This window comes from Capra hircus, chromosome 4, assembly GCF_001704415.2.
Source record: "Capra hircus breed San Clemente chromosome 4, ASM170441v1, whole genome shotgun sequence".
Taxonomy (NCBI): Eukaryota; Metazoa; Chordata; class Mammalia; order Artiodactyla; family Bovidae; genus Capra; species Capra hircus.
Genome location: NC_030811.1, coordinates 88,525,761 through 88,550,315, shown reverse-complemented (window position 1 = coordinate 88,550,315; position 24,555 = coordinate 88,525,761). Strand labels below are relative to the sequence as shown.

The following is a 24,555-nucleotide window of genomic DNA, read 5'->3' as shown; positions in this document are numbered from 1 at the left end:
ATGGCACATATACACAATAGAATATTACTCAGCCATAAAAAGCAACACATTTGAGTCAGTTCTAATGAGGTGGATGAATCTAGAGTCTATTATACAGAGTGAAGTCAGTCAGAAAGAGAAAGGTAAATATCATATACTAATGCATATATATGGAATCTAGAAAGATGGGAGTGATGAATTTATTTGCAGGACAGCAATGGAGAAACAGATTTAAGAGAACAGACTTACGGACGCAGTGGGGAGGGGAGGAAGGAGAGGGTGAGATGTATGGAGAGAGGAACATGGAAACTTACAATACCATATGGGAAATCAGCAGCCAATTGGAATTTGCTGTTTAACTCAGGGAACTCAAACAGGGGCTCTGGGACAATCTAGAAGGGTGTGATAGGCAGGGAGACGAAAGGGAGGTTCAAGAGGGAAGGGACATATGTATACCTATGGCTGATTCATGTTGATACTTGGCAGGAAACAAAATTATGTAAAGCAATTATCCTTCAAATAAAAAAAATTTTTTAAATTCATTAATTGAAAAATGCAAACGCAATTCAATGGCCAAAGGATAGTCTTCCAACACACTGTGTTGGATTAACTAGACATCTAAATGCAAAAGCTGTGTTTGCCTGAGCCTCACAAATTATACAAAAATTAACACAAAATGCATTGTAGGTCTGAATGTAAAACATGAGACTATAAAACTTCACAACAGGAGAAAACCTTTATAAAGGTTCCTGAATAAAGAGTTTCTAGACAACACGCCCAAAGTACTAAACATACAAGGGGAACAGTCCAAGTCAGTAAGTTGGACTTCGGTAAAATTTTAAACTTTTGTTCTGGTAAAGAAAAGGGGATGGGAAGGGGAGTAAATATCTGCAAATCACGTAGCTGAGGAAGGACTTGCATCAACAGATGAAGAACTCTCAAAACCCAATAAAAAGGAAACAACCTAATTCAGTAGCAACAGACGTAACCAGACATTTTAAAGAGGATATGCAGAAGATAATTAGTACACAAGAAATTGCTCAACATCGCTGGCCACTACAGAAACGTAAATAAACCAAAATGAGATACCACTACTATCACAGCAGCTAAAATAAAAAATATCAACACCAGCATCACCAAATGCTGGTGATGGTGCTGACCAACTGGATAACTCATAGATTACTGGTGGGAATGTAAAAACGGTACAGCCACTTTGGAGACCAGTTTCTCAGTTTCCTATAAAGCTAAACGTATTTATCATATGACACACACCAAACACTCTTTAGTTGTTGGTGGGCGCAGCTGGATATGACACCACAAGGTTATCATGAGGGTGCTTTTTTTGGTGTGACAGGATGGTCTTATATCCTGACTGCAAGGACAGAACACAAATAGGTACATGTTAAAACTTAAAAAAAAAAAAAATTATACCCCCCAAAAAGTCCATTTTCAAACACATTTAATTTCATACTTATTACAGTAAATTAGTTGGCAGGAAGACATCAAGAACATGATAGACTCATAAAGAAAGCCAACAAAACTAACATCTTCCCCCACCCCCTAACCTAAGTCTCTACACATATGATCCTGTCTGGCTCCTGAAGACTCCTTTTACATAGGATGAACAAGCCAAGAGCCCCCAATTTATCTGAATGGCATGTCACTTTCAATGGATTCCAATACTCATTTATTCTGAGGGATGTTAAAAGAGATTTCCTATCCAGTAGTTTGTCTGTATCTGACACAGTAGGTAAGCTTTCCTGACCATCAATCTTAAAGCTTCCTCTTGGAATCTAGAAAAAGGGTGCTGATGAACCTATTTGCAGGGCAGCAACTGAGACAAAGACAGAGAACAGACTTGTGGGCACTGGGGTGGGGACAGAGGGTGGGGTGAATTGAGAGAGCGGCACTGAAACATACACATTACCATGTGTAAAACAAAAAGCTAGTGGGAATTTGCTGTATGATGCAGGGAGCTCAACCTGGGGCTCTGTGACAACTTAGAGGGGTGGGGTGGGATGGGAGGTGGGAGAGAATTTCAGGAGGGAGGGGACATATGTATAGCTATGGCTGATTCATGCTGATGTATGGCTGAAACCAACACAACACTGTAAAGCAATTACCCTCCAGTTAAAAAAATCAGACATTTCTCTCCACTGTCTTCTTGGACTCAGTAACTCATCTCTATCTTGGTTATCAAATAAGAGCCCATATTCATCCTTAAAATACACTCAACCTGAGTTTCCAGTTAAAGTACTTAAGTTACATCCCATTAAGAAACAGGTCTTAATGATGAAACAGAGATCCTCTGAAGAAGATAAAAAATAAAAGTTACCTAACAAGGCTATCACACTACTGTTAGCGTTTTGATTTTTGCTCTTCTGGGCTTGTCCTTTTACATGTGTTCTTAGATGGTTTGTATGAGTAAATTAAGCATTCTTAATTTTTTCAATATTTTGAAATAGGTTACTCATTTTCTCCTTAAAGTGAAGTTTTCACTATCATTTTGTTTTTTATTTATTTATTCTTTTGGCCATGACAAAAGGCTTATGAGATCTTAATTCCCTGACCAGGGATGGAACCAGGGCCACCACAGTTAAAGTGCCAGTCCTAACCACTGAATCGCCAGGGAATTCCACTCACTATTGTTTAAAAACTAAACCCTCAGTGGGTGGCGGGGGGCACACACAAATGTCCGTTACATTACAGGCTGACTCTCACACCTCATTTTGATGATATTCCCTGAGTGTGACCCACTTTTGTACATATCACAGAATTAATAGAACAAAACTCACCTTTGACTCAGTTCAACTGCTCTCTCATGACCATCACAAGAAATGGAAACCTCAATGTGGGACTAGGAGTTTTGTTTTGTTTAAATATAACTCTGTGTTTTCAAAAACAGTAAGGAAAAAAAAGTAGAGGGAGGAAAAAAGGGAAAGCCTGTATGAGGGGAAGAAGCCCCATGCCCTTCGCCCATACTTAGCCCTATGTGTCCATTTCATTGGGCTGTTCCTGATTTGGATATTTTATAATAAACTGGTGATAGCAGCAAGATATAGGAGGAAGAGGCGGAGGTAGAAAGGGGAGGGAGAGCTCAAAGTACTATATGGGACGCAAGGTGTGACCTTCAACCTTAGTCTTAACTCCCAACAAAGGTTTTGGGGGGTTTTGTTTTGGCCTTCTATTTCAACCTAAGCTACTTGGTAATCTACTTGGTTTGTGAATGCCTTCTTCTAAATTGCCAGAAGGCCCCTCTACAATAAGACGGTTACAACATATGGCTAGAATTCAACTTGTTCTTGCACCATTTCTACCTTGAAAAGTTTTGTGCCGAGGATGCCAGTCACTGAGGATAAATCTGTCTCCTGAGGCACAAGAAATATGTATTTGGTCTTCATCCCTGGCTCCCAACACAGAGTTCCTTTAGCTTCCTGAACGACAGGAGTTATAAGGAGTATCTTTCACCCTGACGAGGCGTGTCTCAGTGGATCCCTAGGTAGCTTCAGGATGAGGGACTGGTCGTCAGGAAGACTAAGGCACAACTGGAGGTTCAGAACTTACATTCTCACTTCTCCACCCCTGGCAAGAGGAGAGGGGCTGGAGATCGAGTTAATCACTAACGGCCAGTGACTTCATCAATCATACCAGTGTAAGGAAGCCTCCACAGAAGCCTAAAAGGACAGGGCTTGGAGCGCTTCTGGGCTGGCGACTATGGAGATGCGGGGAGGAGGCACACACGGAAAGAGCGTGCAAGCGCCACAGCCTCTCTTCACACCCTACACCTGTGCACCTCTTCCACTCGGCTGCTCCTAAGCTGTACCCGTCAGCGTCAATCGGTCATGGTAAGCAACGGACATTCCCGAGTTCTGTGAGCCATTCTAGTGAACTGCCAAAGGGTAGCAGGAGCATTGTGGGACCCTCCATCCAGCTTTGTGGTCAGCCAGGAACAACTGTGAGTAGCCTGGGCATGCCTCTGCACCTGGCATCTGAAACGAGGGTGGTCCTGTGGAGTCCGATGCTAACCTGAGTAACATCAGAACTGAACTGAATTGTTAAGACGCTTAAGTCGGTGTTGGAGGAACAGAGAAGTGGTACTGGAAAGATGCCGTGTATCTGATATCAGAAATGTCAATAAAATGACCCAGGTCCTCTGTCTTTACAGTCTCAACCAAGCAGACAAATCTCTTTCTTCACACTCAGGGCACCACTGTGCACCAAAAACAGCAAGGGTTAGGTCAGTGCTTTTAGGGCTCTTGGCACATTAAAACAAAGATCTATTGGATCCTGTGCAAATAAAGGATTACAAAGTTTTAACATCTCTAAAGCTTTTTAAAAGTCACTTTTTATACTGTATTGGAGGGTGGGATGATTTGGGAGAATGGCATTGAAACATGTATACTATCATATAAGAAACGAATTGCCAGTCTAGGTTCGATGCAGGATACAGGATGCTTGGGGCTGGTGCACTGGGATGACCCAGAGAGCTGGTAATGGGGAGGGAGGTGGGAGGGGGGGTTCAGGATTGGGAACACGTGTACACCCGTGGCGGATTCATGTTGATGTATGGCAAAACCAATACAGTATTGCAAAGTAAAATAAAGTAAAAAATAATAAATAATAAAAATAAAAGTCACTTTTTTTGGCTACGAAACATTAAAGTTTGGATAGCTATTACACTGTTTCCCACCCACAAGTAGCTAACTACTTCTCCTCTCAGTGGTTTTTCATGGGATCGCATTTATTCCTAATCACCAATCTAAACTTGAAGCAGTGTAGCAATCATGTAAATCAGAAACAGAGACTTACCAATTATTTCTTCTTTAATCTCCATGACTTGAAGTGAATACTACTGAAACGGAAAACTTCTTTTTTATGACCTTTCCTGTTTACAGCCGTAAGCAATCTGTTTGTGGTTGTGAGTAGTTTAATGTAATTCAGACAGAAAAGGGCCAACTGTTTTCGCTGGAAGTATTACAGGACTCATCTGCAGGTTGTGAAATTGAAAGAGTTTTGCACTTGGCAACTTGGCCAACTAACACAACTTGGCACTAACACAGCATCTTAAAATTAGTGCTCAGGCACCTCTAAAAATTATCCTACAGCTTGAGAACACAGGAACAGCAGCCCTCCATGGACACTCCTCCATAGGATGGTTGTGCCTACAGGCTGTTTGCCCTATTTACACATGGTGAGATGCTTTCAATGGCTGACTTAGAGGTGAATCCTCCACAGGGTAGTAGTCAGGAAAGAAAACCAAACCAAAGGAAGCATGGGGTTGGGAGTGGAGGAGGGGTGCTTAACAACACCTGGTGCCCTGTGGTCAGAGAGCAACAGGGAGAAAGAGAATCAAGAATAATGTCAAGGCCAAGCCCAAATGACCGAAGTAATATTACATTTCACAGAGAAAGCAAAGCAATGATTCAAGAGAGAAGATTCAATTTTAGACACCTTAGTTGAATGGATATTTAAGTAAATGTTTGCTTCCAAATAGAAAGCAAAAACAAAGACAGTAGAATTTCTCAGAGAGAAAAAACAGAGTGCATAGAACTGTTCACATTTAAGATGGAGAAGCATGGGACTTCCTTGGTGGTCCAGTGGTTAAGACTCCAATGCAAGGAGTGCAGGTTCGATCCCTGGTAGGGGAACTAAGATCCTGCATACAGCTCAGCGTGGCCAGGAAAAAAAAAAAGAATGAAGAAGCACGTGTCGGGGAACAATACACAAGAGTAACCATGAGTAAAGCCTGCAGGGAGAGGAACTGAGCATAAATGCTGTAAAAAATGAATGACCGAGGAAACGCCAATGGATGTGGTCCCAAGAGGGGTGTGATTGCACTATGATCTCTAAATACCATTGCCCAAGAGAGCAGGCTTTTTGGAGAAAGGGCTTATTCCAGTCCTTGCAACAGGAAATGTATAAGACAAACTTGGAATTTCTTAAACCAACGATCGAGGAAGCTATCAGCTACTAAGGAGGCATCAGGAGGACAGGCCTCTCAGGACTGGATAATCTGATCATCAGTAAGAACGATTCTAGTAATTTTGAAAGCCACGTATGTTTCAACTCATGAGCTCACAACAACACACAAAACCTCATTGGTTCAAAAACAAAAACAACTCATTGGTTATCCCTGTAGGATGCCAAGGCACCCAATGTTTTAAGGTAGTAAATGAGTGGAAAGAATCAACCATTTTTCCTCTCTCCTACACAGACTATTGCTGTTGTTCAGTTGCACACTCGTGTCTGACTCTCTGCAGCCCCGTGGACTGCAGCTCACCAGGCTTCCCTGTCCTTCACCATCTCCTGGAGCTTGCTCAAACTCATGTCCATTGAGTAGTGATGCCATCCAATCATCTTCTCCTCTGTCATCTCCTTTTCGTCCTGCCTTCAATCTTTCCTTTAATAATTCAATAGCTAATAAGGACAAGCTCCTCTATACAAATGCATTCTAACTAATATACGAAGAAACTGTAGAATTAGAGTATTACCATCCTATAGCCACACAATATTGAATCTAAGCAATGATCAATGGCATTTCACAACCCCAAAATGCAAATTATGTTAAAGCAAGCCAAAAGTGAACTCGATTCTAATCCAAGTCCACCAAGGGTCAGAGGAATGTGTAAAGTGACCACACACAGGTACAGTTCAGCAAAGAATGCAAAACATTCTAAAGAATAAAACCAACTTCAACAAATACACTACACCGTCCCAAAAAATGATGAACCTATTAACTGTCTTAAAAAAAGATCCTATTTGGATCCTGACTCAAAAAATTTTTATAAAAGATAATCAAGGAAATATGATTAGATTTGATATCTAAGAGTGACTATTCATTTAACACATGAATTTTTTAAAGAGACTGTTAAGGACTGAATTATATCCATCCTCCCCAAAATCCATAGGGTGAAGTGTTGATTCCTAGACTGTATTCCAAATACAATTCAATTGTATTTGGCAATAGGATATTTACAGAGGTAGTCGAGGTCATCAGGATGGTCCCTAATCCAATACAGCTGGTATCCTTATAGAAAGGAGACATCTGGGACTTCTCTAGTGGCTCAGTGGTTAAGACTTTGCCTTCCAACACAGAGGGTACACGTTCAATCCCTGGTCAGGGTGCTGAGATCCCACATGCCTTGCTGGCAAAAAAAAAAAAGGGCAGAAACAGTACTGTAATAAATTCAATAAAGACTTTAAAAATGGTTCAAATCAAAAAATCTTAAAAAAAAAAAAAAATCTGGCCGGACACACACACAGCAAAACCATGTGAAGGCTGGATTTACAGCGTCACAAACCAAGGAACTACCCGATCAGAAAGGCCTTGAACAAATCCTTCTCTTGCGGCCCTCATGCATGCGTGCTAAGTACACTTCAGTCCTGTCTGACTCTTTGTGATCCCATGGACTGTAGCCTGCCAGGCTCCTCTGTCCATGGGGATTCTCCAGGTAAGAATACCAGAGAAGATTGCCATGCCCTCCTCCAGGGTTTCTTCCACAGGGACTGAACCTGTTTTCTTAGGCATCTTCTGCATCGGCAGGCAGGTTCTTTATCACTAGTGCCATCTGATATCAGACTTTCAGCTTCCAGAAAATTGTTGTTTAAGCCACCCAGTGTGTGGTGTTTTGCAGCAGCCCTAGCAAACTAATACAGAGACATTAACTTTTAGAGATGAAGTCAGTGTTTACTGAATTAAGTGATGGGATGTCCAGGATGTACTTCAATAATCTGCGAAAAGATGGAAGAAGCTAGAGTTATTTAAAAATGAGAGAGACTGGGACTCCCCTGGTGGTCGAGTGGTTGGGAATCCACCTTGCAATGCAGGGGAGCACAGGTTCGATCCCTGGTCAGGGAACTGAGATCCCACATATCTCAGGGCAACTAAGCCCTGCCGCCGTAACTACTGAGCCGGAGCCACAACTAGAGAGTCAATACACGGCAACAAAAGATAACTTCGTAGTACAACTGGGACCCACCTGATGCAGCCAAATGAACGATAAATACTTTAAAAAGAGAGACTGACTGTACACTGATAGTGGTTGCAAAGTATCATTGACTTAGCCTTTTTGTTTGATATTTTTCATAATGAAAAGTTTAGATAAAGGACATGGAGACCTTTGAGATGACCATCTCAGAAGAACTATGAAGCACAGGACACAAGTCCAGGTAACACATGCAAGGGCACAGTAAACACAGAGAGGGAGCTGGTGAGGACCAGAACACACGCCTCATACACCTCTCATCTAGGGCTCCCAGGCAAACACTGTATTCCCCGAACAACCTGCACCAGCTCATTTCAAACAAGGCAAAGTCTGGGCCCTCCCAGAGCAACGATGCATGAAGAACTCTATTGTCCACAGTTAGCTAAACAGAACAGTTTACCAATAACTTCCCCAAATAATCTGAGCCCATTCACTGGACATAACCATGCATTTCCTCCAGACCCAAGGGAAGATCCAGTTTCTATTGGATTAATTGTCAAACTTTCAGGGGCACGTTGAAAGCAAATAAATGATGATCATTTCAAGAAATAGAAACTTACCTTTCAGGGGAAGTGTTCTGTTTGAGTAACCTGATTAAGAGCAGAAACTCTACCACTTTCCAGCTGCGTGACCCTGGGCAAATTACTTCACCTCTCTGACCTCAGCTGTCTCATCTGCAAAGTAAGATCATGGGACTGTGGTGAAGATTAAAACAAGTCAATTCAGCAGATTAGGACCAGAAATACTGGCACATTAGTGCTCAGTAAGTGTCAGTGGTTTATTGGCCAGGCCTCAGAGTCAAGCCATGGGGAAGAAAGACCACCTAGCAGTGTCAGTGGTCTCAGAGTTGCCTATTACATCCCTTCAAAATTATTTGATAGACATCAACTACTTCTAACAACTCTTCGTACTCAAATTCACTGAAGCCATGGTGAGTCTTCAAACAGTCCAACAAAACCTCCTCTTCAGGACTTCCCTGGTGGTCCAGTGGCTCAAGTCTCTGTGCTCCCAGTGTTAAGGAGTCTGGGTGCAATCCCTGGTCAGGGAACTAGATCCCACAGGCCGTAGCTAAGAACCAGTGCAGCCAAATACATAAATAAAATACTTTTTTAGAATACACCTCCTCTTTTGGGTTGCTAGGTCCAATTCCAACATGTGGAGGGGGTGTTTCCCACACCACCAATAACTAATTCTCAGACACGAGATGCGTGTCCAGTTGTTCAGCTTAATTCTGACACTTTCTACCTGTAGATAGAACCTGACTCCACAGGTTAAGGGTTCAGTCCCACAAGACTGCCCTCCACCCTTCAGAGGCCAATTGCTCAGGTTGTCATTTATGCTTCAGACCAAACAGCTACGGATATTTGTATTTCACATTAATGCCTATGACTTCTTGCTCAGTTCATGCTTAAATGTAAACCCCAAGTTTCTATTTTTTTGCTGTTTGAGTTAAAGGACCTCACCTTGTTACGTTGCTGATTATATTTAAGAGGCTTTGGTCTCATCTAATTTTTGTATGGCATTCATTCGCATACCCATCACGGACCATGCAGCACCAAACCACACTGACCGGGGCACCAAACAGGACTCAGCATTATGAGGGATGAATATGAATGACAAAGCCTGTGCTTTTAAGGACATCAGCCTTCACTGGGGACTTCACCTCACAGACTCCAAGGCCCCTGCTTAAGTTTCTTCATTTGGAAGTGACCTTACCCGAACCTAGTCTCTCAGGCAGTCTGGTTCTCAGCACACAGTCATCCAAGGCTTCCCATGAAGGAACGCTATGAGTTATTTCTACGCCATGCTAATATTCTATGCTATGCTTCTAACTATACTATTATTTATTTCCCCCAGACTAGCTAACAAGGCATCACTACTTTCTTGCTCCCTTCCTTGTTTCTAAATAAAGACCCCTTTGTTTCCCTTCTTCTGCCAGCACCCAGCATAATGACATTGCTATTTCTATATCCCAGTAGTGAATTCAGGGAGGTCTCTTATTATCAGTCTTTCTTACTATATTCGGAGTCCACACAGAAAGAAAATAAAGATGCTAACATCTCAGTGAAGACTCTTTAAGAAACTGTTATTAATCATATGGAAATTTCTGACATCTACAACTCACCCTCATTAGTAAGCATTTCTCCATTAGAGGTACTTGCCTCATCTTACAAGATGTCTGATCAGAGTATTTTTCAGTACAGTCTGAAATGCGGGGATCTCTCTGAAGTTCGAGCTCTTCTACCACAGTGGCCAGGACTCACTTCGGTGTAACTTACAGGGAAGTTTCGCCTCTTCATACTACATCTTACGCTAATGCTACACTTCCCACCCCCAAACTTCAGAGGGAAAAAACGTCTTTTAATCACTGAAGGAAGTAAAGGCTTTCTAACATTCCCTATGCCCTACAAGTCAAGTTTCTCCAAACTAGGAGGTACGTTCAAACTAACAAGCCTAAGTGTTTCAATAAAGAAAGTGTTGTTGGTACAATCCCAGGTCCCTATAGAAAAAGCCTTTCAAGATTTCCGACAAGATCCACTTACTGCCAAAAACTGCTCTAAGCTTACACAGAAGAACCGAAGACACCTTTGAAGGAGAAATTAAGATGACTCTGCTGAGGAAAAACAGCAAAGAATATTTTATATTACAATGTTCAACTTAAAACTTTGGCCTTTTATTTTCAGGGTACTGGCTACTTGCTTTCCATGTCAAGAACCAGAGGCTAATCCACTGCTATGTCAGAAGCCTGGATGCAAGCTGAGGATGCTTTAGCTATGAAGGGCCCCCACTTTACTTCCCTAGGTTTAGACCAGAAGACAGCTCCTACTTCCTTTATTCCGTCACACCAGACAATGAACGTGGCAGAAAAATGAACTGTATACTGTGGAAACCTCTTCAGAGGTTCTTCCTGAGATATTCATCTTCTCACCTCAATGAAGTCCAGGAAATATCTGATATCTGGGCCTTGAGATAAAGCCAACTTATCCTTTTCCAGCAAACTGTAATTTTCTTTTTTTTTTTTTAATTTTTCTTAATTAATTGACTGTAACTGGAGAATAATTCCTCACCAATACTGTGGTAGTTTTTGCCATACACTGACATGAATCAGCCACGGGTGCACATGCATCCCCCATTCTGAACCCCCTCCCACCTCCCTCCCCACCCCGTCCCTCTGGGTTGCCCCAGAGCACCAGCCTTGAGTGCCCTGCTTCATACATCGAGCCTGCACTGGTCATCTATACACTCCCCATCAGTATCTGTCAGATCACGTATTCGAAATTCTGCCTCCGAAAATACAGTCGCTCCAGGCAAGATCAGACCACTAACCCATAGCTCAGTGTATTTTCCCAGACAATAACCTCTGGGAAAAAACATTCTACTTTTAGTACGTGACCCCGAAGTGAGAACCTAACTTGCCCTTTACTATAGACACTTCATTTAGTTAATTAATGGGTCTCACACTTCCCTTCAGGGGAGGTCTCCCCTTTTAACATGTTATAAGTACTAGTAACCTTGATTAGGGAGTAGTATTAAGATAGTAAGATGAGGAGTAACTCTAAGAAGCCCTTTCCTGAGGCCTTGGCAATTTACTTTTTAAATGAAGAAAGACACTCCTTAAACTCAGAAAATGGGACCAATTTAAGACACTGAGTTAGGCAAAAGAAAAAGGATTCTCAAGGTGTTTGTTTAAAGTCAAGCGCTCTGCTGGGGCTCTATCCCCTCCTCGCCTCCTTGGTGTTTGCCCAAGAACCCTTAAATCATTGTCCCATAAATCATGCCTATGTCTCTCGAGGCATCTGAGGATGCAAATCTGTCCACCATCAAGACCATCTATCTTTAGAGGAGCCCTTCCAGTTCGGGTCACATCACAAATCTACTCTTCAAGTACTTTAGCCAAGAGGGTGGCTTGAATATCACATAATTTTGAATACGTGATCTGAAAATTACTTAAGAGAAATGCACACTTTAAAATTACAACTTGCTGGAAAATGCGGAATGTATGTTGCCTTTGCCTCAAGGCCCGGATGGTTCACTGAAAGATGAGCAGATGGAGAGGATGTGATGCATGTACGTAACGGAGTATTACTCGGCCATCAAAAGGAAGGAAACTGGCTCATTCAAGGAGACACGATGGAACTAGAGTCTGTCATGCAGAGTTAAGTCAGGGGTGGGGGGTGGGGAGGCAAACGTCATATATTAGCCTATAGATGCGGAATCTAGAAAAATGGTAGATGATCTTATCTGCAGGGCAGAAACAGAGACATAGAGGTACAGAACAGGCGTACAGATACCCAGGGGTGGGGGTGGATAAGTTAGGAGACTGGGGTTGGCACATATATATAGTAGATACTATGTATAAAATAGGGAACTAGTGAGAACCTGCTGCATAGCACAGGGAACTCTACTGAATGCTCTGTGGTGACCTAAATGGGAAGGAAATCCCAGAGAGAGGGGATATATGTGTGCGTAGAGCTGATTCACTTTGCTGTACAGCAGGGACTAACGCAACACTGTAAAGCAACTATGTTCTCCAAAACATTAATTTTAAAAAGTCAACTGATTTAAATAAAAAAGGCCACAGGGTGGGAGGTGGAGAGGGAACAGTTTCTCCTAGTTCCCTTCTACATTCCCCATATTTGGGGGAAAAAACAAACCTACCTCCTGGCAGCAGGTACTTCCAAAAGTTAGTTTCCCATATTTTACCTACTAAAACACATTAGTGAAACATTTAGCCACTCCAGAGTCCTTGGGTGCACTTTACCATCCTCCAGAACAAAATGGCTAGAAATCACTTAGCCCCGCATGACACACACAGCACGCAGGAGGAGGCACCCGAAGAACCTGGTCCCCTTGTCATTCGGCAGACACAGTGGTGTAAAGGTGCTGTCAGTAAGAAGTAGAAAGTAAGCTATCACAGTGGCGTAAGGATCGTTAACGATCCAGCTACAGGCTTTACAAAATGCCTCAGAACATCATGGCCCCAGACCCTGTCACTTCTTTGAGGACCTCCCAGGAAACGGCCTAGAAGAGCACTAGCAGCACAGGGGAGGGGTTTTTGCTTCTGAGATGGAGCTCTGACTGGGTATTAAGCTCTCAGTCCCAAATTCACCTTTCGACTCTGCGATGCTGGGGGCTGGGACTTTGCACCCGTCGTGCCTTCGTCAGCGGTTTCCTATTGGTTTCTACGGATAGAAGGCACTAGAAGGGGGATGTCCCTGGTGGTCTAGTGGCTAGGACTCCATGATCCCAATGCAGAGGGCGTGGGTTCGATCCCTGGTTGAGGAACTAGATCTCACATGCTGCTACTAAAAACCTGGCACAGCCAAATACTTACATACATATATAAAAATTTAAAATATTCAACAAAGAAGGCACTAGAGGGAAAATCGGAGAAGGCAATGGCACCCCACTCCAGTACTCTTGCCTGGAAAATCCCATGGACGGAGGAGCCTGGTAGGCTGCAGTCCCTGGTGTTGCTAAGAGTCGGACATGACTGAGCGACTTCACTTTCACTTTTCACTTTCATGCATTGGAGAAGGAAATGGCAACCCACTCCAGTGTTCTTGCCTGGAGAATCCCGGGGACAGAGGAGCCTGTTGGGCTGCCGTCTATGGGGTCGCACAGAGTCGGACACGACTGATGCAACCTAGCAGCAGCAGAGGGAAACTGGAAGGCAGAAGAAGAGATGGCACATGCTCTTCCCCATTAATCAGCTGTTCCTCTCAGCATCGTCCTAACAGCAATGGGTTTCAGACTCCAGCTGCTCTGGGCATTCCCAGAACCAGCTTCATCACCTCCCTTCTTTCCCATCCCAAGCACCAGCCACAGCCAGGGAGCATCCCTTTGCTTTCTCAGTTATTTGAGCCCTCCGTTCCAGCTTCTGTTATCTGATAACCTCAACCTCTTCCCTTGACCCCTTCTCTTCCCCACTCAGCCTCAGGGTGTAACTGCTCTCTATAGCCAGTACCTGAGGATTCCATCTTTGTTTGTTCAGCCCTCTAGCCCTTGTGTAACTCTGCACATTAAATTCCTCTTGGTGTGATACCTAGTGGTTTTGTGTGTTGTGCTGTAGGCTGGATCTGAGTTAAGCACAAGAACTTAAAGCTGGGAGGAAATGAATTCGTTGTTCGTGTCATAAATGTAGTAGGCACTTATATGTACTAAGCATTTTTTAAGGGCTTTAGAATATGTAATCCTTCTAATGCCCACAGCAATTCAATGAAGTGGCTATTATTATTCCCATATTAGAAAGGAAGAAAATGAGACTATAAGAATTTTTTAAAAATCACTTCGGACATCCCCTAACTAGTTAGTAGTAGAGGTGGGATATAATTCTAAGTCTGACTCCAAAAGCCTTCTGCAAAAAACTGAGGCTTTTCAAGATACTTCATGCTGCTCCTTCAAGACTGTTTACAAGGTTCACAAATAACTCTGTGCAGGTGTATGATGGCTTTTTTGTTATCCTCGTAAGTCTCATTCCTTGACAGTCCCCTTCCCTTTTAATATGCCATTGCTCAATGAGTAAATAATGGCATCTGTCCTGTGCAATGTCCCATATACTGGAGTTGGCTATTACGTTTCTTCACGGCATCATTTCACCTGTGCCTCTCACTTCCATACTTTTTATAAACTCAAAGTCAGATTGAAATTGAATCCCACTTAAACCTTTATTTTTTTAACAAGAGTACTTCATCTGTGTTGCTATATATTTCCTATTGCATCAAATCAGATTCCGTATAGTGATTCTGAGATTAATTAGTGGAGTCAAAGTCTAACTTCTCCATTGTAGAGGGAGTCCAAACCTGTAAATGCAAAAACCATCACATTCTATAAGGCTTTGGCATGAGACAACCGCCATAGTCAGGGTATACAAATCAAATGTTACACAAAGTGACTCCTCAGAATAATGGAAATAAAAATGAAAGCTGTGGTACATATACACAATGGAGTATTACTCAGGTGTTAAAAAGAATTCATTTGAATCAGTTCTGATGAGATGGATGAAACTGGAGCCGATTATACAGAGTGAAGTAAGCCAGAAAGAAAAACACCAATACAGTATACTAACACATATATATGGAATTTAGGAAGATGGCAATGACAACCCTGTATGCAAGACAGGAAAAAAGACACAGATGTGTATAACGGACTTCTGGACTCAGAGGGAGAGGGAGAGGGTGGGATGATTTGGGAGAGTGGCATTCTAACATGTATACTATCATGTAAGAATTGAATCGCCAGTCTATGTCTGACGCAGGATGCAGCATGCTTGGGGCTGGTGCATGGGGATGACCCAGAGGGATGTTATGGGGAGGGAGGCGGGAGGGGGGTTCATGTTTGGGAATGCATGTAAGAATTAAAGATTTTAAAATTTAAAAAATAAAAAACTAAAAAAAAAAAAAAAAAAAAAAAAACTGGTAAGAAACAGATACTAAGCAAAATACTGAATAAATGAAAATATTTAACCTTGCTATGATAATATAACATAAAATGAAAAAAAAAATGAAAATAAACAAATGGCACCTACTTAAACTCAAGAACTCTGCACAACAAAGGAAACAATAAACAAAACGAGAAGACAACGCACAGATTGGGAGACAACATTTGCAAATGATGTGAGCAACAAGGGATTAGTCTCCAAAATTTATGAACAGTTCATGATGCTTCACAGGATCAAAAAACCCAATTAACAAATGGGCAGAAGACCTAAATAGACATTTCTCCGGAGAAGATACAGAGATGACCAAAAGGCACATGAAAAGATGTCCAACATCACTATTATTGGAGAAATGTACATCAAAACTGCAATGAGATACCACCTCACACCAGTCAGAATGGCCATCATCAAGAAACCCACCAACAGTGCTGGAGAGGGTGTGGAGAGAAGGGAACCCTCCTACACTGCGGGTGGGAATGTACATAGATACAGCCACTATGAAGAACAGTACAGAGGTCACTTAAAGAAAACAGAGCTGCCACATGACCCTGCAATCTCACTCCTGCACATATATCCAGAGAAACACATGATCCAAAAGAATATATGCACCCCAGTGTTCACTGCAGCACTGTTTACAACAGCCCAGACATGGAACAACCTAGATGTCCATCAACAGAGGAATGGACAAAGATACGGGACATATACATACGGAATATTACTCAGCCATTAAAAAGAATGAAAACCGCCATTTACAGCAACGCAGAGGGACCTGGAGACTGTCACACTGAGTGAAGCCAGAGAAGGAGAATTATCGTATGACATCCCTTATACATGGAATCTGAAGAGAAACGATACAAATGAAAGAGACTCACAGGCTTAGATACAGAAAACGATTCAGAGACTTAGAGAACAAACAGAGAGGCCGGGGTTGGGAGGGGGGATAGTTACGGAGTTTGGGATGGACATGTACACTCTGCTGTATTTAAAATGGGTAACCAGCAAGGACCTATAGTATAGCACAAGGAACTCTGCTCAACGTTATGTGGCAGCCTGGACGGGAGGTGAGTTTTGGGGAGAATGGATATGTGTATGTGTATGGCTGAGTCCCTTTGCTGTTCACCTGAAACTATCACAACATTGTTAATCGGCCATACCCCAATATAAAACAAAAAGTTTAAAAACAAAGACCCCCCCAGAAACTGACTCCTCAGAAAGGAAATAACAGATGGTGTTCATTCAAGCCTTCAAGGAAAGCAAAAATCCCCAACAGTTCATCCTACTCCTGACAAACTCAATAAATTTTGTTAATCAGTATTTCAAACCACTCTTTAAATTTCAAAGGGATCAAAGGTCAAGGGTTTCAAAGTCTAGTTCCCTGCTTCTTTAAATTCTGTATCTGTTCTTACTTAGTTCTTTGAACCCTGTGGGCCCTGTGTATTTGCCTAACTGAAAATGGAGAGAATGTCTCCAACTTTACTTCACCTCAAAGGACTATGGGGAGGGTAAAACGAAAATATAAAAGAAAAAGTTAGATATGACAAATAAAGATTTATTATCATAGATCAAATTTTACCCAGAATAAGGAAGAATGAAATGAACTGAAAGCTTGAGAAGCCATCAAAAGTACAATCAACAATGCTTGAGAATCCACTGCAACCCAAATTTGAAGCAATAGGATGGATGAATTATAAGGCAACAACCACTGCCTACAGATGATATGCTAGTACACTAGTAACTCTCTTAGAAGTTACTGCCACCACTTGACTCTTTCATCGAAAGCTATGTTACACCAGATATAGTTCCCAGATAGAAAATCACACTTAATGCTGCCCATGTTAAAATGAAGAGATTAATGAATACAGACACCACTACTATATATAAACTAACAAGGACCTTCTGCATAGCACAGAGAATTATATTCAGTATCTTATAATAACCTATAGGGGCTTCCCTGGTGGCTCAGTGGTAAAAAAAAAAATCCACTTGTCAATGAAGAAGTCACGGGTTTGATCCCTGGTGGGGGAAGATACCCTGAAGGAAATGGTTATCCACTGCAGTATTCTTGCCTAGAAAATCCAATGGACAGAGGAGCCTGGCAGGCTACAGGCCATAGGGTCGCAAAGAGTCGAACACAACTCAGTGACTAAACAACAACAAAATAACCTATAACATAAACTAGTCTGAAAAAGAATATATATGTATATATGTGTGTGTGTATAATATTGAATCACTTAGTTGTATACCAGAAACGAATGCAACATTGTAAATCAACAATACTTCACTTTAAAATAAATTAATAAAAATTGGGATTAAACCAGTAATCTTGATACCATAACACTCGATTCAGGGACCCACCCTTCAAGATACTGAATTTCCTAAACAAATGTTAAACTAAAACAAGAAAATGCATTGAGCTTAACCTAAGAAGTCACTGATTCTGTCTACAAAATATACCTTTTATACATTATGTAACTTGAAAAATGTTCAGGATGGACCAAAGAATCAAGTCCTCCTGCAAAGATTAAATTCAGTAATACTGTTCTGAAAATACACGTGCTGCAAAATACTGTGAGCATAAGCGATCTGTTACCAACTGGGACTTGGAGAATGAGACCTCAGTCCCGCTTCCCCCAACTCAAAGAAATCTTTTAACCATTCTTTGCATTTTGATGATGGTTATAGTTCAGAGACTCTTCAAATGTCATTTTAGAAAACTAATGTTAAACACACAAACCTAGTTACTCCTGATTTTTATATTAAAAATACATAAAAGCTGAGCAGTTTTCCCTGCACTACCATCTCCAAAGTAGGTTTTAAGAATTTTCACATTCCATTATCTGAAAGAGTCAACAGACATTTTCTTTTATCTTTTCAGCTACTGGGTTCTCAAATTCTCACCTTGACATCATCAACATAGTTTGGAAATTGCTGACACAGGCTATTCAACTGTGCTAAAAGATTTGGGTTTATATACAGTTACCACAGTGCCACCATCTGAGCAAAAGAAAGCACAGTAACATTTTAAAATAAAGCATAAATAGCAGGATTTATCTTTTAAAAAAAGATTGCCAGTGAACTTCATATTTAAATACAATTAGCAAAACTCATAAAAAGATCTCAGACAAGATTCTGAGAGATGTGACTGAATGACGAAGTTTGCCCAGTTACACCAGAACCTATTTCAATTTCTTAAAGTATCTCAAAGAGCAGATTGTTTTCAAAGAAGTAATAATACTCTTACAAAGAAAAGCCCAATGCAAGACAAAGACCGTAATAGAGAAGGATTGTGTTCAAGCACATCCAAGAGGTGAAAAGAGGAGGAAAATCTTCGGAAAAACTATCAACAGGCTTAGATACTAAAATCTTAGTTTTAAACATAGAAGTTCTTACCTCCCACTGTAAATGAGGCGGGATATTTCGTATCTGAAGTTTCCGAATCCTGCAGAAGAATTAAAATGTTTTTTAAAAGAAAACAAAAAAAAAAACATAAAAGCAAAAGATATTTATAGCCAACGTGGATGTTTTGAAACTACCTAAGATATATTTATTAACTACATACCAATATATACTAAGAAAACACAGCCCAGGAAAGAGAACGGAGACCAAGTTAATCACAAGATGAACGCTGAGACCACTGGAAACCTAGCATCATTGGATTGTCGTGGCTTACTCTAAAAGCCACTAAAACTGGCAGATACAATGTTTGAACACATTTCATCTAATGACTATATGCTAAGTTCAAACCCTTTAGCCTCAAAGTAAGCATCCCAGAACACAAACAAAGCCTTAGTCCAGATGTTCTTAATCTGAGATCACAGCCAAAGGATTCCTGGACAGAATTCAACGAAGGTGGTCGGGAACAGTGGGGTGCAGAGGGGTCGGGGTCACATTTATTTTCACTATCCCCTAAGCGAAATTTAGCCACCTTCAATAGTGAATGTTGGCATTAAACCACAGTAGAATTACACGGCTTGTACTCTTGACATTAAAATAAGTCAGGCATTTTCATTTTACATTAAGGTGTTGCAGATCTTGTATATTCACTACTGTGATAGTTAGCTGTGTTGCTAGAACTTGTTACTTATGTATGTTAAGAAACACGTTATTATTAGCTTTAACATTTTCTAACTGTATTTCAAAATAATTTCCTTTATAATCCTATGTGCTTTATTTTATGCATTTAAAAATATTCCAAGAGGTCCACACATTTCAGGCTGCCAAAGGAATCCAGGGTACAAAAAAATCATCAAAAATCCCCCACCTGAGTTTCAATGCCTACACATATTCCTATATAGATATACTATGTATATAAAACACAATATATACTTTGTAAAATAATAAAAACTATCATATCTCCTCCTCTTCTACCCCCTCCTCAAAACTATCCAAGTAAGAGAGGAAGGATGGAAAGACGGAAGCAATACGAATTATGTGAGACTGTATGCTGGACACCACACACCAATCACCCTTTTACAAGGGAAAGGCATTTAAAGTCAACCAGCTCTTTTTTAAAAAGAGACTAGCAACTGGGCATGACATCTCAGGTGGAATAATTAGCCTCTAGCTCTACAGCTAATTTCCCTTTCCAGGCCCAATGACCCACTCCTAGGTACCTCAGCGCAGACTGCATTGATAGCCTAGTTATTTTCCATTCACCACAAAACCTAAATGAACGCCACAGACTGCCTGCCCCTCGCTGTTGTCGTTCAGCCACCAAGCTGAGTCCTAGCGACCCCATGGATTGTGGCCTGCCTTTAGGGAACTCTAAGTTAGCATGTAAATTAGCCAAACTCAGGTATGTCCTGATTGTAATCATAAAATAGAGGATGAAGGAAAAATCATTTTTACATTATTTTTATTAGACAGTTAAAACAAAGCATAATCACCAAGGGCAAAGTATAAGAGATAGTGAGAGAATGTGAATTTAAGAAAACATTTTCAAACACCGTGTAGTCTTAGATTTTACACATCCTATCCTGGAATTTGTTTAAAAGATAAATCATGTGCTAATAACTGTTAAAGCTGCTAGAAGCATTCTGTATCTCTGCCTTTGTATAAGTTTTATATTCTTCTATAAAAACCTTAAAAAAATACACCCTAATAAAAGTATTCCTAAAACAAAGATTTCAATCTTCCATGTACTGCTTTAGCAAGCAGAAAAGTTACTCACATTGTGTAAATATTTACCCTGGGTAACTAAGAAGTAAGAATTATTTACTACACATTTGCAAGTACTAATATGTCTTAAGCAACTGACACATTAAGAAATAAGAGCACAATGTTAAGAAACCCAGTATTCAACTCTATTGGACTCTGTTTCTGGGTGTATATATATGGGTATATATATTACTAAAGAAATTACCCAATGCACACACAAAAGTGTACACAGAGAGTTACGGTCACCAAGCAGGTAATTCTTCTTTATTACAAGAACAAATACCTACTTCATAGGGCTCCCAAGAATTTAAATAGGACACGATTTTTTGTACATTAGAAGTAATCCATTAGCCATGTTTCCCCCACATATTCTTCAAAATGTATATCTGACACCTACTATTAGAAGTTACACCAGAATAATTATTTCCCTTAACTGACTGACCATTTCCATTATCTGATTCTCTAAAGTTTAGACAAACACCAGGATTATTTTCATAAAGTTAGTATTTTGACGGGCTTCCCTGGTGGCTCAGAGATAAAGAATCCGCCTGCAATGCAGGAGATATAGGAGACCCATGTTCGATCCCAGGGTCAGGAAGATCCCCTGGAGAAGGGCATGGCAACCCACTCCAGTATTACTGCTTAGAGAATCCCATGGACAGAGGAGGCTGGTGGTCTGCAGTCCATGGGTCTCAAGTTGAACACGACTAAGCACAGCATAGTGTTTTGACATCTAGAACTGTGTTTTCCCACTTTGTTTTCCCAGCTCCCATCTCCCATCTGAACTTTTAGAATTGGGTTATATTTAAATTAGATTCTAAATACCTAAGAGTCAAGAAAACAGATACTGGTATTCGTTTCTCCTTTGTGATTACCAAATCATTAGAGTTTAATTTTAACTACCAGCAAAATACACTGGCATTTCACCTCCTCCTAAAACACACCCAAGTTTCATTACAAGGATCACACCCCATAGGAGCAGAGACTCTTAGGCTGTCTCGTTCACTATCGCATTCAGAGCCTGGAACACTGGCAGCTGAGAAGCACTCAGTTGATAGTTAAATTAACATTTGTTATAATACAGAGAGGGGGACGAAAACACAAGACTCACAGATCCACCATGCAGAAACTACTAACATTCCCAATGGTTTTATTACAGCTGATGTAATAAAATCATGGTGGGATGACAGTGGGAAGACAGAAAATTACAGTGGGAAGATCAACAGCCCCAGAAACAGGAGAAAGAGAAGTTAACCACCTGTGCTATTTTCAAAGAAAACTTCCACACAATCTATTTATAAATTAATCATATAGAATTTAAGGCTTTTCTGCCAACAGGGAAAAATTCTCATTTAACCTTTTTTTTTTCTTTTTTGGCCTGCCACTCACTCAACCTGTGGGATCCTAGTTTCTTGATCAGGATCAAATTCACACTCCCTGCACTGGAGGCATAGAGTCTTAACCACTGGATCACCAGGGGATTCTTCCATTTAACCTTTAAAAAATGCTTATTATGCTTGAAATAGTACTGGGTTTTATAGAAACTATTTATTAAAAGCTGGTTTAAGTACAGGATAAAGAGCTGTAGAACTCATGTAGACTTCTAAGGGCATCTTCAAAAATTTTAGTAATAAATAGAACAGATTTAAATTGATTTTATACAAATTTTCATATTGACATCAAACTAGAAAAATCGTATCAACCTCCATATGCCTGTATCAGTTTATCAAGTATGATTACCTACCTAAATCTTGTTTATTTCTACTCACATGTGTACTAACAAATCCCACATACACGACCTGTCATGCTACAGTACATCTGGAAAAACCTACTAAAGGACCTTTTTGCTTTAAAAATAACTATCACCATTATAGTTTCTTAAAATGATTAACAAAAATTCCTTAAGAACAGAACATTTTTGGTGTTCAGTCACTAAGCTGTGTCTGGCTCTTAGCAACCTCATGGACTGTAGCACACCAGGCTCCTCAGTCTTCCACTGAGTTTGCTCAAACTCATGTCCACTGAGTAGGTGATGCTATCTAACCACCTCATCCTCTGTCACCCCCTTAGCCTCCTGCCCTCAATCTTTTTTGGCCTCAGGGTCTTTGGCCAAAGCATTGGAGCTTCGGCGTTAGTCCTTCCTATTCAGGGTTGATTTCTTTTAGGATTGACTGGTTTGATCTCCTTGAAATCCACGAGACTGAAGAGTCTTCTCCAGCACTACAATTCACAAGCATCAATATTTCAGCGCCCAGCCTTTTTGATGGACCAACTGTACACACTTCATCTCACATTTTATATGATGACTGGAAAAACCAGAGGTTTCTATATAGACCTTTCTTGGCAAAGTGATGTCTCTGTTTTTTAATATGCTGTTTAGGTACAGAATACCCACTCTATTTCCAATTGAAAAGTTATGACCAACCTAGATAGCATATTCAAAAGCAGAGACATTACTTTGCCAACTAAGGTCGGTCTAGTCAAGGCAATGGATTTTCCAGTAGTCATGTATGGATGTGAGAGTTGGACTGTGAAGAAGGCTGAGCACCAAAGAATTGATGCATTTGAACTGTGGTGTTGGAGAAGACTCTTGAGAGTCCCTTGGACTGCAAGGAGATCCAACCAGTCCATTCTGAAGGAGATCAGCCCTGGGATTTCTTTGGAAGGAATGATGCTAAAGCTGAAACTCCAGTACTCTGGCCATCTCATGCAAAGAGTTGACTCACTGGAAAAAGACTCTGATGCTGGGAGGGATTGGGGGCAGGAGGAGAAGGGGACGACAAAGGATGAGATGGCTGGATGGCATCACGGACTCGATGGACGGACTTGATGGACGTGAGTCTGAGTGAACTCCGGGAGTTGGTGATGGACAGGGAGGCCTGGCGTGCTGTGATTCATGGGGTCAGGGTCGCAAAGAGTCGGACACGACTGAGCGACTGAACTGAACTGAATTGAATTGCTATCTTTTTACAGTTGATCTGCTCATATCAAGATACCAACAAAATGCCCACATGTGTAGAGCAGATGTCTCTTAAGGTCTGACACAAGAAAATCCCTTCACTCCATTTTCTTGCTATTTATTTGAAGGTCAAGGTCATAAATCTTACATAAGTAACTCATTCTGGGTTTTATTCATTGCATTCTGAGTCATTTTAAATATTAATAATCGTTTGCTATGTTGAATTTGATAAACACAGATGCATAACATCTTTAAATTGTTCATATAAAACATAGACATATATGAGTCCACCCACCCAAATAATCAGAACAAGACAATTGAAACTACCATGCTCTTCCCCAATGCCTACCTTCCAGAATGTAACCACCACCCCCATATTTTTTGCCATTCTCATGTCTTTTAAAATAGTATTTTTAGTAACTCTAAGTTTGTCTTTAGGTTACTCTTTAAGTAGACAAATAACAAGTAGAATAGCAAGGAGAGATAAGAAAGCCTCTTTGCAACCCCATATAGTCAATGGAATTCTCCAGGCCAGAATACTGGAGTGGGTAGCCTTTCCCTTCTCCAGGGGATCTTCCCAACCCAGGGATAGAACCCAAGTCTCCTGCATTGCAGGGTGATTCTCTACCAGCTAATGCACAAGGGAAACCCCCTGTTGTTTGACCTGGGGCCAAACTATGGTGGAGCTAAGGAAGACAACAGCGAACTCCTTCAAACCGTCCCATGCACGGACTGCTGCACTCAGTCAGGAAACAAAAAAAAAACACAAACCTGCCATTCTCCTCTGGTTTCTTACTGCCTGGATTTTGCTACTTACACTCCCCCCCATGCTGCTGCTGCTGCTGCTAAGTCACTTCAGTCGTGTCCGACTCTGTGCGACCCCACGGACAGCAGCCCACCAGGCTCCCCCATCCCTGGGATTCTCCAGGCAATAAAACTGGAGTGGGTTGCCATTTCCTTCCTTCTCCAATGCATGAAAGGGAAAAGTGAAAGTGAAGTCACTCAGTCATGTCTGACTCCTAGCGACCCCATGGACT

General features: G+C 41.1%; 1 protein-coding gene across 4 annotated transcripts in view; it reads right to left on the bottom strand.

Annotated features, from left to right (window-relative positions):
* The window catches only part of IGF2BP3 (insulin like growth factor 2 mRNA binding protein 3), a 146,740-nt gene that overhangs the window by 86,731 nt on the left and 35,454 nt on the right, over window positions 1-24,555 (bottom strand). For all 4 annotated transcript variants that reach the window (XM_005679051.3, XM_005679052.2, XM_018047318.1 and 1 more), the window contains exon 3: window positions 18,793-18,841. In XM_005679051.3, coding sequence (XP_005679108.1) covers window positions 18,793-18,841 — 49 coding nt within the window. The remainder of the gene's footprint in view (window positions 1-18,792; window positions 18,842-24,555) is intronic.